Here is an 18631-nt window from a genome sequence, read left to right as displayed (position 1 = left end):
GCATACAGTAAACGATAGAGAAGGCAAGCACTATACAAGACTGAGCAGGGAACAAGTCCAGATGTCACCTACAGACAAAATAATGTACGGTGTCAATTTTAGGACATCGTCAGCCTCAAGCCTCATCTGTCTGAGGTAGAGTTGAGGGTGTAGACTTTCACAAGTATGTCACCTGATAAACAGTTTTCTTTGGGTCTATAATATTGATAGGAATTGTAGCACCTACACAGTCATGGTGAGTGAAATCAATCCTTTGTCTGATAGTTGTTGTATGCGGAGGTGTAATTGTTTGAGAGACACGTGAGGAACGTTTGCTATAGGTGGGACCTTTTGCTTATATGCCTAGGCTCAAAAGGAAGGAAGAGACATACAGTTGGAAGTCGGAAGTTTACATACGCCTTAGCGAAATACATTTAAACTCAGTTTTTCACAACTCCTGACATTTAATCCGAGTAAAAATTCCCTTTAGGTCAGTTAGGATCACCACTTTATTTTAAGAATGTCAGAGTAATAGTAGAGAGAATGATTTATTTCAGATTTTATTTCTTTCATCACATTCCCAGTGGGTCAGAAGTTTACATACACACAATTAGTATTTGGTAGCATTGCTTTTAAATTGTTTAACTTGGGTCAATAGTTTCGGGAAGCCTTCCACAATAAGTTGGGTGAATTTTGGCCCATTCCTCCTGACAGAGCTGGTGTAACTGAGTCAGGTTTGTAGGCCTCCTTGCTCGCACACACTTTTTCAGTTCTGCCCACAAATTTCCTATGGGATTGAGGTCAGGGATTTGTGATGGACACTACAATACCTTGACTTTGTTGTCCTTAAGCCATTTTGCCACAACTTTGGAAGTATGCTTGGGGTCATTGTCCATTTGGAAGACCCATTTGCGACCAAGCTTTAACTTCCTGACTGATGTCTTGAGATGTTGCTTCAATATATCCACATACTTTTCCTTCTCATGATGCCATCTATTTTGTGAAGTGCACCAGTCCCTCCTGCAGCAAAGCACCCCCACAACATGATGTTGCCACCCCTGTGCTACACGGTTTGTCCCCAAGTGCAGTTGCAAACCGTAGTCGGGCTTTCTTATGGCGGTTTTGGAGCAGTGGTTTCTTTCTTGCTAAGCGGCCTTTCAGGTTATGTCGATATAGGACTCATTTTACTGTGGATATAGATACCGTTGTACCTGTTATCTCAAGCATCTTCACAAGGTCCTTTGCTGTTGTTCTGGGATTGATTTGCACTTTTCGCACCAAAGTACGTTCATCTCTAGGAGACAGAACGTGTCTCCTTCCTGAGCGGTATGACGGCTGTGTGGTCCCATGGTGTTTAAACTTGCGTACTATTGTTTGTACAGATGAGCGTGGTACCTTCAGGCGTTTGGAAATTGCTCCCAAGGATGAACCAGACTTGTGGAGGTCTACAGTTGTTTTCCTGAGGTCTTGGCTGATTTCTTTGGATTTTCCCATGATGACAAGCAAATACGCACTGAGTTGAAAGGTAGGCCTTGAAATACATCCACAGGTACACCTCCAATTGACTCAAATTATGTCAATTAGCCAATCAGAATCTTCTAAAGCCATGACATCATTTTCTGGAATTTTTTAACCTGTTTAAATATTTACATTTACATTTAAGTCATTTAGCAATGCTCTTATCCAGAGCGACTTACAAAATGGTGCATTCACCTTATGATATCCAGTGGAACAACCACTTTACAATAGTGCATCTAAATCTTTTAAGGGGGGGGTTAGAAGGATTACTTTATCCTATCCTAGGTATTCCTTAAAGAGGTGGGGTTTCAGGTGTCTCCGGAAGGGGATGATTGACTCCGCTGTCCTGGCGTCGTGAGGGAGCTTGTTCCACCATTGGGGTGCCAGAGCAGCGAACAGTTTTGACTGGGCTGAGCGGGAACTGTGCTTCCTTAAATACACAGTCAACTTGGTATATGTACATTTCTTGAATTGTTATACAGTACAATTATAAGTGAAATAATCTGTCTGTAAACAATTGTTGGAAAAATTACTTGTGTCATGCACAAAGTAGATGTCCTAACCGACTTGCCAAAACTATAGTTTGTTAACAAGAAATTTGTGGAGTGGTTGAAAAACGAGTTTTAATGACTCCAACCTAAATGTATGTAAACTTCCGACTTCAACTGTAAATTAATATGTTGATTGTGCATAAAATAGTCCGAATTAAGACAGAATGGAAGAAAGAAAGTCAAGATCTCATTGAGAACTACACTTTTGTATTTCGGGAGGGTCACACCCCGTGAAACAGTTGTTCATCGGTAATAAAATAAACGTAAGTCTATTTCTCTAGTCCTAAACACTGAAGCTAAGTGAATTAAATCAGAAAATGTGTCACCACACACACATACAGAACCAAACCGATGCACTGACTGTAGTTCAGTAAATAAAAAGTGCATTTCATGGGGAGAAGTTAATGTGTGAAGAACATAACTTGCCTTTCAAATGTCCTGTCATATAAAACCTCCAGTAACTATACAGCAGTAACATAAAAAGTACATACATCTACAATATCACAGTAATGTTCCACTTAAACATTGAACCCTTAAACATCAAAAGGCAAAACCAAACCTGAGAAAATAATCTCAACAAAATAATAACCCATGCCCATCTTCATACAAGTTTTGATCTTACAATGTAGCATTTAAAACAATACTTTAACAGGACGTTAAAAAGAAACCTTTAACTGACAGTGTAGCTTCAGTTCAGGTTGAAGTTGAAACATGAAATAGCAATGTGGCCCCGCCAGCAGTGTTTCCTTAGCCTGGTCCCAGATCTGTTTGTGCTGGCTTGCCAACTACTCTGGACGTTGTTGGCGAAGCAGTACAAGCAGATCTGGGACCAAGCTAGTGTTTCTATTATGTCATGGGAAAATAATTACAACGGTGAAAGACGATGAAACCATTGGCTGTGTAGGTTTTTGGCGTCATCTTTTGGACGTTCTGTGTCTTGTTACTAAATACAGGGCCTACTCACGTATTTGCATTTGAGCGCATTTTACAGACCCACTCATTTCAAAGGAGAAATGCAGTACACACAGTAACATAAAGGAACTAATTATGACAGTTGATGATGAAATCCTGACTTTATATAGCTTCGAAAATGAAAATCCAGTTGCTGCTAATACACGTGTTTGTTCTTGTAGAGTTTTGTGATTTAGCTTCAGGCCACACCGTTGCTTGATCGCAGCTTGCCCTGACATCATTTCTAAGGGCGCAGGGTAAAACAAATATTGAAGCTAGATTGTAAGCTATACTGATAGCCGTCATGCAATTCGTATCCATGCAGACTGTTCCAGTATCTCTATACTCGGACTCTGTCATATTTGGGAAACCAGTGTTGAAGTTGAATATTGATATAGATGATCGGAATGATGACTATATCAATACAATGACTCAGCGAGGAGTGTAGCGGGATATGACCAGGTTTAGGTCAGAGGTCATGTCCAGATCCCTAGCTGACCAATCAGAGGCTCTCCACAGAGCCTACAAACACAGTCTCTAATAGAGTATCAGGCCCTTTTGTATCACTTCTGAAGGTTGTGGAGTTCCCCTTAGTGGCAGTCTATGGGCTTGTGACTGAGGCCTTGTCTTGTTGGTCTCTCTCTCTCTCTCTCTCTCTCTCTCTCTGGACCCCAAGGCTGTAGTGGAGCTCATCACTGTAGCATTCACATGATGCGCGTAGTGGACATACCTTCCTCATCATGTGGGAAGTCTTTCAGCTTCCTCTTAAAATACAAAAAAACAAAAGCCATTATGTCAATGGAGGGGCTATCATGTTGAACTCATCTGAACAGTACTATAATTGCAAGTCAAATTCCGTTCATAGAGGGTTGATTTACTGTACACACCTGATTGTGAAAGAGAATCCTCATCCCCCGCAGTGGAGAACTGTAGATCTGACCCCAGAGCAGCTATGGAGCTCCTGGGCCGGATGCAGCGGTCGCCTGAGAGACTCCTCCGCAGTAAGGCCTGGAACATGGAATAGAGGTGATCAAACCATGATACTAGTCACCTCAATGACATGAATAGGTGATCTTACCTTATTGCTTTGAGGACTATCATACTTCTACAAAGGAGAGTGTGTTGGTTTGGTGCTAGTATAAAGTTACAGTGGTAAGCTTACCTTGTTGGTTTGTAGGCTTATACACAGGTAGTGATAATAGTGTTTTGGGGTTTGGTAGTACACTATGATGGACGTGATCTTACTTTGCGTGTTAGGGGGCTGCTTGGAGCCGAGGCGCTGCTGTAGAGACTCAGGCTGGAGTTGGACCTGCTGACCGTCAGGGTTTTAGACGAGCCTCCTCTCTGGGAGTTGTCGAATAAATACTTCTCCTTTATCTTTAGGTTCGTCCGACCTTTCACTGTGAAATAAATAACAGACATCAATGGTCATTGTGAATCTGGCTTCATTAAAGCAAGCATTTTTTGGAGGATGTAGTGGATGCAACGCAAGTGTAAATGGACTGTATTAAAAGCATACGGAAAGAGCTCTACAGTGCTTCTCAGGTCCCCAGGGGCGCTGTCCCCATGCTTTTGAATGCACTGCTAAAAACTGATACAAGCTGTTCCACTAGCATTGCTATTAAAAAAAATGCTAGCCAGGAGATTCTGGACGTTGCTAAATGACCAGCTAACAAACTTCAAAACGGTTTGGACGAAATGACAACATCCAAGATAAGACGAAAATAAGCTAAAAGTTAAAACCTTATATTTGAGAATTATTTAACAATCAATGCAGTCCTACTTTAAGTCTCCACTAACCTCTACAAGGGTCATTCTTGACCAGGAATTCATCAAGTGCTGTCCAACCTCCTCCCACTCGTACCATCAGGGTACTGCGCAGGATGCGCACCATCCGCAACTGTTGGGAATCCCCAAACTACAGCAGAGACCAACGAAAAACATAACTGGTTTCAATAGTCTGGCATTAACAACCCTATAACCAAAGTATTCACTGGGTTCAGTTCAACACATGTTCCTTGTTACAATGATCGACATACAATCAAAAGGTCAAAGGTTTAAGGTCCCTCACCCTGTAGCGGTTGGCACTGATCTGCTCCACCTGGAACCTCTTGGGACAGTTGCACTGAGACACCTGTCGACTCACCTGAGGGAGATACGGGAGTCAGTCAGTCAGATAACGTTCATCAAACACAGCTGTGTTTAGGTGTAATACGTGGAACTGTATGCTGTTACACCTTTGAAGATCATGGGCATGAAAACAACTCTGGGAGACATTTTACCTCCTCATTGATCTGATCGGCATCTAGCGTCCTCCTGTAGGGATCCCGGCTGGGATGGAGGGCACTCACAAACTCATAGTAGTCAATGAAGCCGTCCCCATTCATGTCAAAGATATTAGCCACTGCATTCATCTCCAGGGAGTTGGTGGGGAATTCTAAAAAGGTAATATGTGGATTTGTTCATGTGGATTTGTTTAAGTTTTAGACTTTGAATCAGTGATGGGAGATGACATTTAAATAACATTTTAATAACAGACTGATCGAAGGTTTCTGCTGATTAATTAAGGCCATCGTTCTCTCCAGGACATTAGTACCAAGTGGCAGTTTTATACACAAATCAAATCAATAATGAATGGGCGATGATATTGATTAAATGGATATAGGGTTTGAGTGACAGACGCTGAGAGGCTAGGAGTGGGTATGAGGGCAGGGCTTACTGGATGCCAGGACATTGTCGATTAACTCCTTCTTGCTGATTCGTCCATCCTGGTCCCTATCGATGTTTCGGAACACATCTAGGATCCGAGACTTGAGGTGGCTGATCCACTGCATGTAGCGCTTGCGCCAGACGTTGAAGTCAAAATTCGCAAATTCCTCCATCTGTTTGTTGAAAATCAATAATATTAGTGTCAAATAACATTAACACTGTACATAAAGTAATTTAGATCCAGATTTGAAGCTATTGAAAGGGAAACTCGGTAACACTTCTGAATACACTCTTCATAATGCATTTTTACTTATTAACTAATGCACTTTAATGCACCAATAGCTGCTCACAAACGTTTACAACTACGTTCATAAAGCATGTATGGGAACGCAGCATACCGCTGTGAAGCAAAGAGTTAACACATAGCTGGCAGTATGTTGTGCCAGTCACCTCTTGGAGTCTCTGCTCGTGCTGCTCTAGGCAGCCCTGTCTGGCCAGAGCCAGGAGCCAGAGTTTCTGCCAGTGGCTGACCAGCTGACTCAGCTGAGGGGTCTGAGGGTCCAGGTTCTCCAGGGGGAGAGGGACTACTGTAGGCTGGAGTTTCAGAGTGCTCCTCCTCTCTGGAGCAAACACAGGAAGATGGATACCTCAATTAGCTTAGTATCTAACTTCAAGGAGCATTGTACATAAAAACAATTTAAAAAAATGCTTTATCTCAATATCAAATCATTTCTGGGGAACAATGAAGTACCTTACTGTGGTCAAAAATATACAAAAACAGCAAAGAGGAATTTCTCAAGCAAGAATTTAGCAAGGACTGTCTGGGAGTGGTATGATTGGGTGGAGGGGGGACTGAAAAGGAGCAGTTACTGGCAGAGAGGTTTGGAACTCTCTTTAGTCTTTTAAGTAATTTACCGCCCGGTGATGCCGATAGGCAGGCCAAAACTCAATCCCATCAAAATAGGCAGAACTTTCAGGTGGTCTTTTCACTAAAAAGGCATTATCATCATTTTCACAATTTCACACTATTATTCCAACTTCATATTGTGGAAATATATACAGTATAAAACACAAGACAATTAATTACATGTTTGACTACATTGGGCCTTTAATGTAAAATCTGTCCATGTTTGACATAATCCTTCAAAAAATGTGCACGTCAACATTTTAATATGGCTCAGATTAGTGCTGTAAGTAAAACAGTTATTCAATAATATACAAAGTCCCTAAGCCAACAGGTTGCAAACCCTAACCCTTCACTTACTTGTCAGTGCCTTGCGGCACGGCGAAGCCTGCTGTTTGGGGATCAGCTTCTGTTTGCAGGATTTTGTGGCATGTTCTACATCTGGTCGTTTTCGGTTCAGCTCCTCCATGAATACCTGGAGAGAGGAATGGTGAGTTATTATTTGAGTCTTAACTAAAAAGAAGTTGAGTCTGTAAAGAAAAAAATCAATAGTATTTTGTGAACTAATACCCGCACTTGACTTTTTCCCCCTTAATAGCTCTGACTTTGCTGATAGCTACTTTATTGAGGGAAAATGTCCTTACTATGTGATATGTGGTTGTCCCATAAAGCTATCTTAAAATGAATGCACTAACTAACTGTAAGTCGTCTCTGGATAAGAGTGTCTGCTAAATGACTAAAATGTCAAATGTAAATGTATTTGGTAATTGTATACTGTGTGAATTGCAACTGTTTAGCTGTGTTTGTTAGTCCTGTGCACTGTATGGTTTGTAGCTCGTAGAGAATCTATGGTTTGGGTCTGTGAAACTCTGTGTTTATGTACTATACCATGTGTTGGACGATGAGTTCCTGGTTGTGTTCTATGCTCTCAGCCGGTGGCTCCTGGTCTCTGAGGTTGAGGGCCTCCTCGGCGGATGAGATCCAGTCCAGTACGCGCTGCAGCTTCTCCCGCTCAGCCTCCAGAGCAGACAGGCTGGCCTGGATCCTCTGGCCCTGCTGCTGGGCCCAAGTCTGCACCTGAATCAGAGAGAGAGAGAGAGGGAACACCAGCAAAAAGTTATACCTGGATTCTGTATTCAGCAATCAGCAAGACCACCTAACAGAAAAGGACTAACTGCAGACCGACTGACTGCAGATTGACTGACAGGCTGTCTGGCTGGCCGACTCACTCATTCCCTTTGCACCGGCTAGCACTTCACAGGCAGCAACAAAAACACAATTCATCTTCAAAATGGATAAAACATTCACCGTTTTTTTTTGTGGGGGATGGTCAATGTAAATATAACCTAGCGTAGCAGGTGCAGAAAGACACCTGAGCAGAGATCCCACTTCAGTTTTTAGGGGAAGCAGAAGTTTGGCTGTAAAATACTGTATCCCTGAAAACCGGATCTCAGTGTTTTCTGGTGGCTCCGCAAAGGCAAATTTAAATACCTCAAAGAAATAAGGCTACACCGATACAACGCTTAAGTCATAGTCATTATATTTTTGTCCTACGTAAAGTCCTAAGTAGGTAAGAGTGGACTCACCTCTTCGTAGCGGGTCTTGGTGACGCTGATCCAGGACTTGAGTGTGATGATGGAGTCTGGGTGACAGGAGGACAGGATTTCCTCACTCAGACACCGGATGCTCTCTAGCTCCATCTCCTGGAAGCTCAGGGAATTGATTGACTCCTGGACACACGGCACAAACACAGAGCTCATTACACCGCCTGTCTACTGGGTAATGCCATCAAACTATAAAACTATGAGTAAATACAAAATTATCTGAAGCTTGGCATCTTGAAAGTCAGTAAAACTGAAAAGGCAACCACAAAACTGAAACTACCTCCCTCCAGCCATCTGAGTCCATCTTTCAGTCTAGCCCTACCTCTTCATCATGGTCTACCCTTAACCCCACTATCCTCACACACTCTTCTCAAGCACCCACTATCGTCCACTTACTCACAGACACACACAACACCTGCTCACTCAGTCATGCACTGACACATCACACCTTTTCCCTTCCTTGAGCCCAGACCCTACTCTTTGTTTCACGTTTATGTCCTTTTGCTTAGTTTGGCATTGTTTTGTTTTGATTTCAGTTTCTTGTTTTTCATTTCTACAATTTTAAAGCAACTTTGGGTTCTTGAAAAGCGCTTTATAAATACCATGAACTATTATTATTAATATAATTATTATTATTATTATCAAAAGCTAGATAAAGCATCAGGCTTTTATAACTTGTATCTTGCAACCTCTACAAGCCCTGCTATGAATTGTTATTATGCTATTTATGCACCTTAATAATGGAGGCTACAGTGATATTAGGTCGAAATGTCTACCTACCTCATGTTGTTTGCGAAAGGCCAGCAGAGCTTCCTCCTCCTCAGGGATGACCCCGTACTTCAGCACCCTCTCTGCCTCCGCCAGATGCTCCAGGAAGGAGTGGACCAACCTGTCAAACTTCTCAGCCTGACAGAGACACACATATGAAAGGACAATAAGATAAACCGTCCTTAATAGAAAGACAAGTCATAAATCATTATACCTGCAGGCTTTAAGTAAAGTGTTTAGGAAGGATATACTTTATTGTCCAAGAGGGGGGAAAATGACTTGGACAATTTCTGGGGGCTCATCCGAGATGTGATCTTTGATATACCCCGTCCATACTGTACAAGTACATTACTTAACACTGAAGATAAGTCAAATATGATCGTAAAATGTGAATAAGACAGTATGGTGAGTTACCTGTTGAAGGGCTGCCTCCAGCCTGGCCTGCTTGGATACGGACAGTTTACACACATCCTCCCAGCGTCCCTCCAATTCGTCCATCTGCTCCTGCAACCAATGGGCATCAGCAGTGCTGCTCCTGGTCAGGTCCCTCACCGAGCGCTTCAGGGTCCTAATGCACCCGGCTCGCTTCCCCAACTCCTTCTGGAACACCTGAGAAACAAGAGCGTCCAAGAGAATGTCAGCTTGAGAGGAATTTCATACCCTGTATTGCTGTCATACCTCAAGAAAGGTATTGTTATGGTGTCCATAGGAAAGCCTCAATATCTTATCGAATCACATACACAGAATATCTAAAAAATGACCTTGTGCTTGTCGATCAGATTGTTGACCATGTCTTTTTCCCCACCGACATGTACGTCTTCAGCCAGCTGTGGCTCTGCTCTGTATAACCAGTCATTCAAGGCTTGAAGAGCATCTGTGAATCTGCCTGAAAACAGCAGTGCCTCCTCCAGTTTGTGTTGCCTGAGGAAAATGTTATTTGATCATATACTCTGTCAAAGTTGGCCAACCGTGTTGCCCAAATTGATTTCCGGTCACAATCCACTCCCTATCCCTACCCTTGGCTTTGATGTTTGTAGATCCCTTCAATGTTTGCAGATCTGTTAGGTGGAAGCAAAATTGTGGATAGTCCACAACTATTTGGATTGAACCTATCCTATCCCTTCAGGTCTACAGATATCAAAGGCCTAGGGTAAGAGGTAGGGAGCAAATTGGGACCAGTATTTAAAATAATTTTAGCTGTGTGGAAATGCCATTTCCTTCAGCAGTGCATTGTGTCCCTCACCTTTCCATGGATTTGCCACTGATGGTATCCCATGAGTCCCGGAGCTCAGAGAGCAGGTTCTCCAGGTGCTGTCTGTCCTGGGCGCTCTGAGACCTCTCATGGAGGCCCCGCCCACTCTTTAGAGTGGCCTCGTACATAGGTCGCTTCGAACGCAGAAGCTTCTGGAAGTCCTAGGAGCACACATACAGAAAAATACAGGAATTAAAGGGAAATATGTAATTTTGCTGAACTATCCCATTGACAAAAACAATAGATTTAAATGATACATTCCAAGCTTGAAAAATATTCAGAAGAGCTACAATTATTTATATAATTTCTTTAGGCCTACCTTCTGTTCGGTGAGCTGCAGTTTAATTTCCTCGTGGTCCACAGCGATCTCTTTATGTGTGTCCAGCGTCTGCTCCACCTCAGTCATCCAGTCCACTACGAGGCGCCAAGATTCACTGAACTGAAATATTAGAGGATAACGCGTGCTTGTTATCATGAGTGCCCTTCTAAATTGGACTATTGAAACTGAGGCATTAAGACTGTTTGGAGGGTTACGATGAGTTAATAGACCGAGGATGTCGGGGAAAAAATTATAATGTGGGGTGGAAAATACAGAATAGTTCATAATGACCAAAAAAACTATATTTCAGAGATGGTTCTGTATCTATACCTGTTTTGCATTCTTCTTGACGTCCTCTAGTGTTCGGCCCCTCTCTGTGGTGCGCTGGTGAAGTTTCCTGTAGCGGTCCTGTACGGTCATGATCAGGTTGTGAACCACGTCACAGTCCTCCTTCCTGCTCAGCTCGGTCAGCCTGGAGCCTGCAGTCTCCACCACTGTCTTCTTCTCACTGTAGCAGTTCACCTCACTCACCAGAGTCTGAGGCGGGAAATACACTATGATTTATCATATACACACACAGGCATCACTCGCACATGCACACACATATGCACAAACACATACTCTCACACACATAGACACACAAATGCATGTGCACATGCATGCTAATACACACAAACACAAACTCACATGCAGGCACTCACACACACACACAAACCCACCCGGTGGTCTTGAAGCTGGCCACAGACTGTGTCCAGGACGAAGCTGGGGGCAGGCAGGACTCCTATGGCCTCCTCATACTTGGCCATCCTGGTCAGCAGCTCCTGAACATTACTGTGGAACTCCTTCGCCAGGCTCAACCCTTCGGTTAGCTTAGCCTACGAACAGAACAGATATCACACTTTTACTCGGGTCATCATGTTCTTAGGCCCCTCGTCGGTGTCACTTAGCCTGGTCCCAGATCTGGGTTGGAAGAAAACTGACTGAAAAAGGGAGGGACTACCTGAACTTATCCAGTAAGAAATGCTCCTTTTCGTTGCATGCCCTAATCAACACAACCCTGTATGTAATGTTGACAATGGTCAGAGGAGTTGGCTAAAGCACATAGATCTGGGAGCAGCCTAAGTCTCACTCTCACCTTGCGATCCTGTACTTTCCCGTAGACGGTAGCCCACTTCTGCTCCAGGATACAGAGGCTGTGTTCAGTGCTGGAGCCCCGGGTCACATTGCTGCTCTCCAACATCCTGTGGATGGCGTTCCTCACGTCTGTGTAGGCATGGAGCTTGGAGTCCATCTCGTTACACAGCTCCTGGGGCGGTACAGAGAGGGAAGAGGGGGCGTTTAAAAGAGTTTGACGTAGACCTAGTGGTTTACGTAGCGGGCTCCGGACGACATCCCCTTGCAATGGGGGATTGAACCCTGCTCAGCATCCACTATGTCCACTTATATACAGTACGTCTCCCACTTTCCTTTCAAACTGATATATATATTTTTTAATGGACAAAATATTATTCTTTATGTGTGCAGTCAAATGTCCATCTACTAACTAGTTACTGTCCACCGTAACTGCGTAGAACAGGAGAGAAATAGCCTATTGACTAATTGTCATCTTTTTGCAAATCGGTTGATATGAGGCTGCAAGGACACCGTTGTAATCTATTGATAACAATGTTGAATATGCTCTCAGAGCCATCGGCATCAATACCTTCTGTCTCTCCAGAGTCTGTGCAGCAGGAAGGAGCTCTACAGCACAGTGGCATTGTGACATTGAACAAAGATGATTAGGACATTTTGGGACTGGCACTGAGCACTAGCACCCGGTCCTCTCTCAGGACCCTCTGGGGAGTGCCAGTGTTGTAGTACTCAAGTCCACTTTAGCAACTTGATTACAGCACTAGGCACAACACACTGTGCTGTCAGCTCAAGAGGAAGATTATTTTGGGACAGGCACTGGGCTCTAGCACCCTCTCCTGTTCCCAGGACCCTTAGGGAAGTGCACAACACACTAACACTCTGTACTGTCCGCTCCGTAACACCCTGAGAGTGGTGTGAGACTGGTGGAGTGGTCTTGATGCTCCCCAGAAGGCATCCGTCACTGAGACTAGTCCCAGGGATAATAGTAAGAGAGAGCACTATGTCAAACTGCCTAAGCTCATTAGAACCTAGGGGTATTGACAGCCATCCTCAGCACCAATAAGGCTCCTAGCTGCCTGGGAGGGAGAACATTGGACAGTGTGAGATAAATAATGAATCACTAAGCCTGGGTCCATCGCATTGCCTGCCTGCCACTCCATCTTAAAGAAAGAGAGATGGCAGACAATAACATTTAGTAGAAGCTCTTGGAACTGCTTGCTAAAAAGATTAAAGCATACCTTGGGACAGGTTTACCCTGAATGGGATTCACTGTGACTTTTTCCACCAGATTTTAAAGGTAAAATGTTACATACTGTATTACAACAGTGTCATGAGGTGACCATGTCTTTATTTTTACGCCGTTTTAAGCAATACCTTCAGAATTTCCATGTCTTCACCATTAATAACCATTGCTTTTTGCAATGTCTGGATACTTACTGACATCCAGTGGTAAAGAGGTGTGCTCACATAGGTAAAAGTCCTCACAAAATGGTAGTTTTTGTTGTTTTATGTCACTCTAGTATGAATTAATGAGTAACATTTTATTTTCGTGTCAAATCGCCATTTGGCAACTCATCCCTTATGGGATTAATTGGCACATAAACAAACATTACAATAATTCACTGTGGTAATTCAATTTCTTCTTCTGGTGTTCTCTGCATTACGCATCGCATAAAGAGTGAAAAATGTAAGGTAAAAATCAATACATAATAGTAAATAAGGTTATTCAAACATTTCAAAAATATACATACATAAATGCATACATACACACTGTATATATACACACACACATACGTACATACATACCATATACAGATAAATAAATACAGAAAAAAAGAAACAGAAGGCATTTGAACCCAGTAAGGCACAAAGAGAAGATTTATGTGGGAGACAAGCCTATGCACAATCTATATACACACATTTACCACATAGAAGCTAAATATATGTACAATTTAATTATAGGTATCCCATTTATTTATTCCAGGCTTTTAACTAAATATTCCGCAAACTGAAACACACAATGGACAAAAAAACATAGTAGTTTGTACAATATTTTGCCTATCGGTAGGTACTATACTGTACATACGTCCAAGCCTGAGTTTCTGCACGGAGGCAGAGTGAGTTTAGTTTCTGTTTCGTTTCTTGGTAACTTGTGGGTGAGGTCCATTTCAACCAACGGGGAAAGAATAGCACAGACGATCCCTGTGTGTGAAAAAGAATGGCTGCCAGTTTGTCTCTCTGGGAGGAGCACCTCTCTTGTCCCATTTGCTGTGACATCTTCAGGAACCCTGTGGTCCTCAAATGCAGCCACAGCTTCTGTGAGGAGTGTCTGCAGAAATACTGGAAGGATATGGAGAATCCGCTGTGTCCCGTATGCAAAAAAGAGTGTTCATCTGACGAGCAGAGTTTAAGCCTCGCCTTAAAGAGTCTCTGTGATTCCTTACAGAAGGGGGGTGAAAACATCAGATCTGATAACAACTGCCAGCAGCATGGGGAGAAACTTCAAATCTTCTGTTTCGACGATAAACAGCCCATCTGCGTTGTCTGCTACACATCAAAAAAACATAAAGGTCATGACTGTTATCCCATTGAGGAGGCTGTGCCTGATTTGAAGGTGAGACCATTTTGTAAACTTTTTGTTTACTTTGCTTTCATTTAACTGGCAATGTATCTCCCTCAGTGACAAAACCAATTGCTTAATCAGCTTAATTGTCTGAGTTGAGTGGACTTCAAAAAAAAAATGTAGCTGAATTTGAAAAAGCTTGTTGCGTAAAATTGCAAGTTCATGTTTGCTTGTGGAAGGCAATGACGAAAGACACTGCACAAACGCGCCTTCATTTTTGACATTGATGAGGAGAGCACAGCACCAGAGAGGATGAAAACCACTATCTACTGTCTTTGAGAGCACAATTTCCGTTGGTCTTGTCTTGTGAGGAGTATATCTGTCTGTAATAAAACCCTTTTGTGGGGAAAAACTTCTGATTAGCTGGGCCTGGCTCCCAAGTGGGTGGGGCTTAATGAATACATTAGGGCCTAATGAATTTATTTCAATTGACTGATTTCCTTATATGAACTGTAACTCAGTAAAATCGTTGAAATTGTTGCATGTTGCTTTTATATTTTTGTTCAGTTTAAATTATACACCGGATAGGTGCAGTGAAATGTGTTTTACGGGATCTGCCATAGTAGTACGGCGCTCCTGGAGCAAATTAGGGATTAAAAGTCCCTCGCTCAAGGCCACATCGACAGATTTTTCTCACCTCGTCGGCTCGGTTATTCGAACCAGCGACCTTTCAGTTACTGGCAAAGGGGTAACATCCCGGCTCTATGCACATATACTGCACCCTGCAGGGTTCAATCCCTGACATCATCTTTCCAACTTTTTATCCCACTCTTATTTAGCACAAAAAAAGAGATTAGAGGGCTTCAGGTTATTCAACACAAAAACCCAAAGCAACCAACCAGATGCAATACGATTTCTAGTTACATTTGGGCATGTTGAATTGTATTTTCACTCAACCTAAAATTCAAACAAATTTGTGAATGTTGGTTGAGCTAATACGCCCAAATGTTGCGCAAACAAAAAAATGCTATTGCATCTGGTTGCCTTGGTTTTTGAAGCTGAATCAACATGTTTTTTTTACAGTGTGGGTAACTAAATCAGATGTTTGACAATTATCACTTCCAATCTAGAGTGAAATCCAGGCTGTGGTTTCCACTTTGAAGAGCAAACGAGAAAACAAGAACACAGCCAAGATGTGTCATCAAAGCTGGGTGGAGCACATAAAGGTAGCTGTTATAATGCATTTTAATTAACATCAACATTTGAGTGAGCGTTTGAGCAATGTTGAAAGTTGAGTTGAATATGTTCTTTTGTAGGGCCAGGCCCAATGTGCAGAGGAGCAGATCAGCAGAGAGTTTAAGAATCTCCACCAGTTCCTAGATGAGGAAGAGACTGCTAGGATAGCTACCCTGAGAGAGGAAGAACAGCAGAAATCTGAAGTGATGCAAGAAAAAGCTGAGGCATTGACCAGAGAGATCACAACCCTTTCAGAGACGATTGTAGTTATCGATAAGGAAATGGAAGTTGACAATATCACATTCCTGCAGGTAAGGGGGTCTGTCAAAATGTTAAAAATCCCATTGCTGTGGAACTGTTTCTCTCACAGTCGCCTGATATTAAAAGTGACGTTTGTCCTCGTTCTTTTTTATAGAACTACAAGGCCATACTTAACAGGTAAATCACTTTTTTTTTTAAGTGTCTAAATATTAATAATTTTTCCCATTCCACTGACGCCATCCATTTTTTTACCATAGAGCCGATTGCACATTCCCAGATACTGAAGATACTCAGGTAGTATCAGGAGCATTGATTGACATGGCCAAACATGTGGGATCTCTCAAGTTCAAAGTCTGGGAGAAGATGTTTGAGTTTGTTGACTACAGTGAGTGCATTTTTCCCGCCAAAATGGGTTTCTCTACTGTATGTCTCCCACCAATATAGTTCAATATTAATATACAACATCTCTGCATACATCCCTATAGCTCCTGTGACCATGGATCCGAACACAATGTCCACTAAGTTCACACTCTCTGATGACCTCACCACTATGACATACTGTGACGAGAGGCAGAGTCTCCCAGATAATCCCGAAAGGTTTCATAATGTAGGAGTGTTGGGTTCTGAAGGGTACAGTAAAGGCATCCATTACTGGGATGTGGAGGTTGGAGATAATGATAACTGGATATTAGGAGTAGCCAAAGAGTCCATGCCACGCAAGACGCAAGTCAAAATGGAGCCTCAGAGTGGATTGTGGATCATCAAACACATCAGTGGGAAATACAAAGCAGGTATAAAATCGCACGTCCAGATCAAGGTAGATGAGAGCCCACGAGTGATCCGAGTACTACTGAACTGTGACAAAGGGGAGGTGACATTCTGCGACCTCACCAAGAACACTACTCTGTACACCTTCAAAGACAAATTCACTGAAAAGGTGTTCCCATACTTTAGTAGTGGAAGTAAGATTTGCCCACTGCGCCTTTTTGTAGCGGGAAAGGCGAAAACTAGCTAATTGCCAGGGTCAAGTGAGGACAAAATGTACAAACATATGCAATTATGTAATGACTTTATGTACTGACATTAGCTGGAAGGTTGTGAAAATTGTTTGACTAAAACTCCTCTTAAGGATCGGACCCTTTTCAATTTTCGCCTAAAATGACATACCCAAATCTAACACATTGAAGCAAGGATATGCATATTCTTGATACCATTTGAAATGAAACACTTTGAAGTCTGTGGAAATGTGAAATGAATGTAGAAGAATGTAACACATTAGATCTGGTAAAAGAAAAAACAAAGAAAAAACAACATTTTCTTTGTATTTTTTGTACCATCATCTTTGAAATGCAAGAGAAAGTCCATAATGTATTATTCCAGCCCAGGCGCAATTTAGATTCTGGCCACTAGATGGCAGCAGTGTATGTGCAAAGTTTTAGACTGATCCAATGAACCATTGCATTTCTGTTCAAACTGTATCAAGACTGCCCAAATGTGCCTAATTTGTTTATTAATAAGTTTTCAAGTTCATAACTGTGCACTCTCCTCAAACAATAGCATGGTATTCTTTCACTGTAATGGCTACTGTAAATTGGACAGTGCTGTCAGATTAACAATAATGTAAGCTTTCTGCCAAGATCAGATATGTCTATGTCCTGGGAAATGTTCTTGTTACTTACAACCTCATGCTAATCGCATCAGCCTATGTTAGCTCAACCGTCCCGTGGGGGACCCACCGATCCTGATAATAAGACACTCTGCCATCTCAGAAGTAATGAACAAGTGCTTTAAGCAGTTGCTACAGTATATAAAAAAATGTAATGTCATTAATCAAAATAAATTATATATGTAAGTTTCAATTGCACCTTCCTAGTCATTCAATGAAAACTTGCATTTACACATTCAAATAAAAGTTTGAATGTACTGTCATTAAAGATATCAACCACTAGATGGGGATATCCAGCTATATAGACATCACTATTGCTCAATGCCACACCGTAAAATGTGCATACAGTCAGAGTAGGTTCCTCTGAGCTGAGACAAAACCTTGTAAAAACCTACAATTACAATACACAGTAGGTTTCAATGAGATACAGGTGGATGGGTAAAGGGGTCTCACCCTATAGTACTATGAATCTCTGAACTTAGATTTCATTTTTGATCAGGGCACTGGACCGTTTCTGTGGGCAGCTACTAGATAGGTCCAGTGGCGACCTGTCATTCAGGGCAGTTTAGTTTATTTTGTTGTTGCCTGTTTGCATGTTATTTTGGCATTAATACAGTATGTGTCATATCAGTTTGCAAACAATGTAAATTAAAAATATGTCATACATTGAGTCAATAAAGCTGCATACAAACATGGTCTCTTTTTTGCATTCTTGAGTAAGGCAGCTCCAACATGCAGGTGTTTCAGCCTAGCTCAGTGCTTTCTGTGGTGGTGGGGCAGCCAGCAGAATATACGGAGCGTGGGGCTGGTAATGTTCTCTAGTTGCGCTGTAATTGGCTCAATGTTCTTTCACTCATGGGGACACTACGTCACCGCAAAATATACAGGTAGAGCTAGAAAATTCATGCCCCTTGGGTGCTGCCATAGAGTTACATTAGAAGTGCCCATCCAAGACGGCTCAAGGTCATTGGCTACAGATAAAATTACATCAAATCACATATCTACAGTAGCTTTGATTGGATTGATCATGTCAACATCATACTTTCAAAAGTAGCAAGCTAGCAGTCATCATCATGAATCATGTCGACAACCTACTGGCAAATCCTTTTCAATCCTTGTCATATGAAGAGAAATAATGAAGAGAAATTATAGATAAAATGTATCGGTGCTCATCGGCCATTGGATATAAACGTTACACAACAAGTTGGAAATCGCAAAT

At 42.2% G+C, this 18631-nt stretch overlaps 2 protein-coding genes across 2 annotated transcripts in view; one reads left to right on the top strand and one right to left on the bottom strand.

Annotated features, from left to right (window-relative positions):
* Nucleotides 1-2233: 2233 nt before the first annotated feature.
* Nucleotides 2234-18631, bottom strand: part of LOC106605061 (plectin) — a 239143-nt gene continuing 222745 nt past the window's right edge. The window contains exons 56-74 of the mRNA XM_045717727.1: nucleotides 11691-11861; nucleotides 11275-11430; nucleotides 10886-11092; nucleotides 10556-10675; nucleotides 10228-10397; nucleotides 9746-9905; nucleotides 9399-9593; nucleotides 8997-9122; nucleotides 8199-8342; nucleotides 7501-7689; nucleotides 6973-7087; nucleotides 6159-6328; nucleotides 5719-5881; nucleotides 5282-5436; nucleotides 5071-5145; nucleotides 4800-4917; nucleotides 4245-4399; nucleotides 3887-4007; nucleotides 2234-3763 (exon numbers count right to left, since the gene is read on the bottom strand). Of these exons, the coding sequence (XP_045573683.1) occupies nucleotides 3738-3763; nucleotides 3887-4007; nucleotides 4245-4399; nucleotides 4800-4917; nucleotides 5071-5145; nucleotides 5282-5436; nucleotides 5719-5881; nucleotides 6159-6328; nucleotides 6973-7087; nucleotides 7501-7689; nucleotides 8199-8342; nucleotides 8997-9122; nucleotides 9399-9593; nucleotides 9746-9905; nucleotides 10228-10397; nucleotides 10556-10675; nucleotides 10886-11092; nucleotides 11275-11430; nucleotides 11691-11861 (2736 nt within the window). The 3' untranslated portion in view covers nucleotides 2234-3737. The remainder of the gene's footprint in view (nucleotides 3764-3886; nucleotides 4008-4244; nucleotides 4400-4799; nucleotides 4918-5070; nucleotides 5146-5281; nucleotides 5437-5718; nucleotides 5882-6158; nucleotides 6329-6972; nucleotides 7088-7500; nucleotides 7690-8198; nucleotides 8343-8996; nucleotides 9123-9398; nucleotides 9594-9745; nucleotides 9906-10227; nucleotides 10398-10555; nucleotides 10676-10885; nucleotides 11093-11274; nucleotides 11431-11690; nucleotides 11862-18631) is intronic.
* On the top strand, nucleotides 13845-17605 carry LOC106605064 (nuclear factor 7, brain). The gene is made up of 6 exons (XM_014200325.2): nucleotides 13845-14300; nucleotides 15380-15475; nucleotides 15566-15796; nucleotides 15901-15923; nucleotides 16004-16131; nucleotides 16232-17605. The coding sequence occupies exons 1-6, from the start codon at nucleotides 13905-13907 to the stop codon at nucleotides 16759-16761; spliced, it is 1404 nt and encodes a 467-aa protein (XP_014055800.1). The 5' UTR covers nucleotides 13845-13904; the 3' UTR covers nucleotides 16762-17605.

The sequence above is a fragment of the Salmo salar genome, chromosome ssa05, assembly GCF_905237065.1.
Source record: "Salmo salar chromosome ssa05, Ssal_v3.1, whole genome shotgun sequence".
Classification (NCBI taxonomy): Eukaryota; Metazoa; Chordata; class Actinopteri; order Salmoniformes; family Salmonidae; genus Salmo; species Salmo salar.
Note: the sequence above shows the minus strand (reverse complement) of the source record. Positions and strands in the feature narration are given on the sequence as shown.

Bases quoted from the DNA above. Each gene is read 5' to 3' on its own strand.
- LOC106605064 (XM_014200325.2), top strand. From the start codon at position 13,905: ATGGCTGCCAGTTTGTCTCTCTGGGAGGAGCACCTCTCTTGTCCCATT. The intron at 14,301-15,379 runs GTGAGACCATTT...CTTCCAATCTAG, and splicing joins AGGCTGTGCCTGATTTGAAG to AGTGAAATCCAGGCTGTGGT. The intron at 16,132-16,231 runs GTGAGTGCATTT...ACATCCCTATAG, and splicing joins GTTTGAGTTTGTTGACTACA to CTCCTGTGACCATGGATCCG.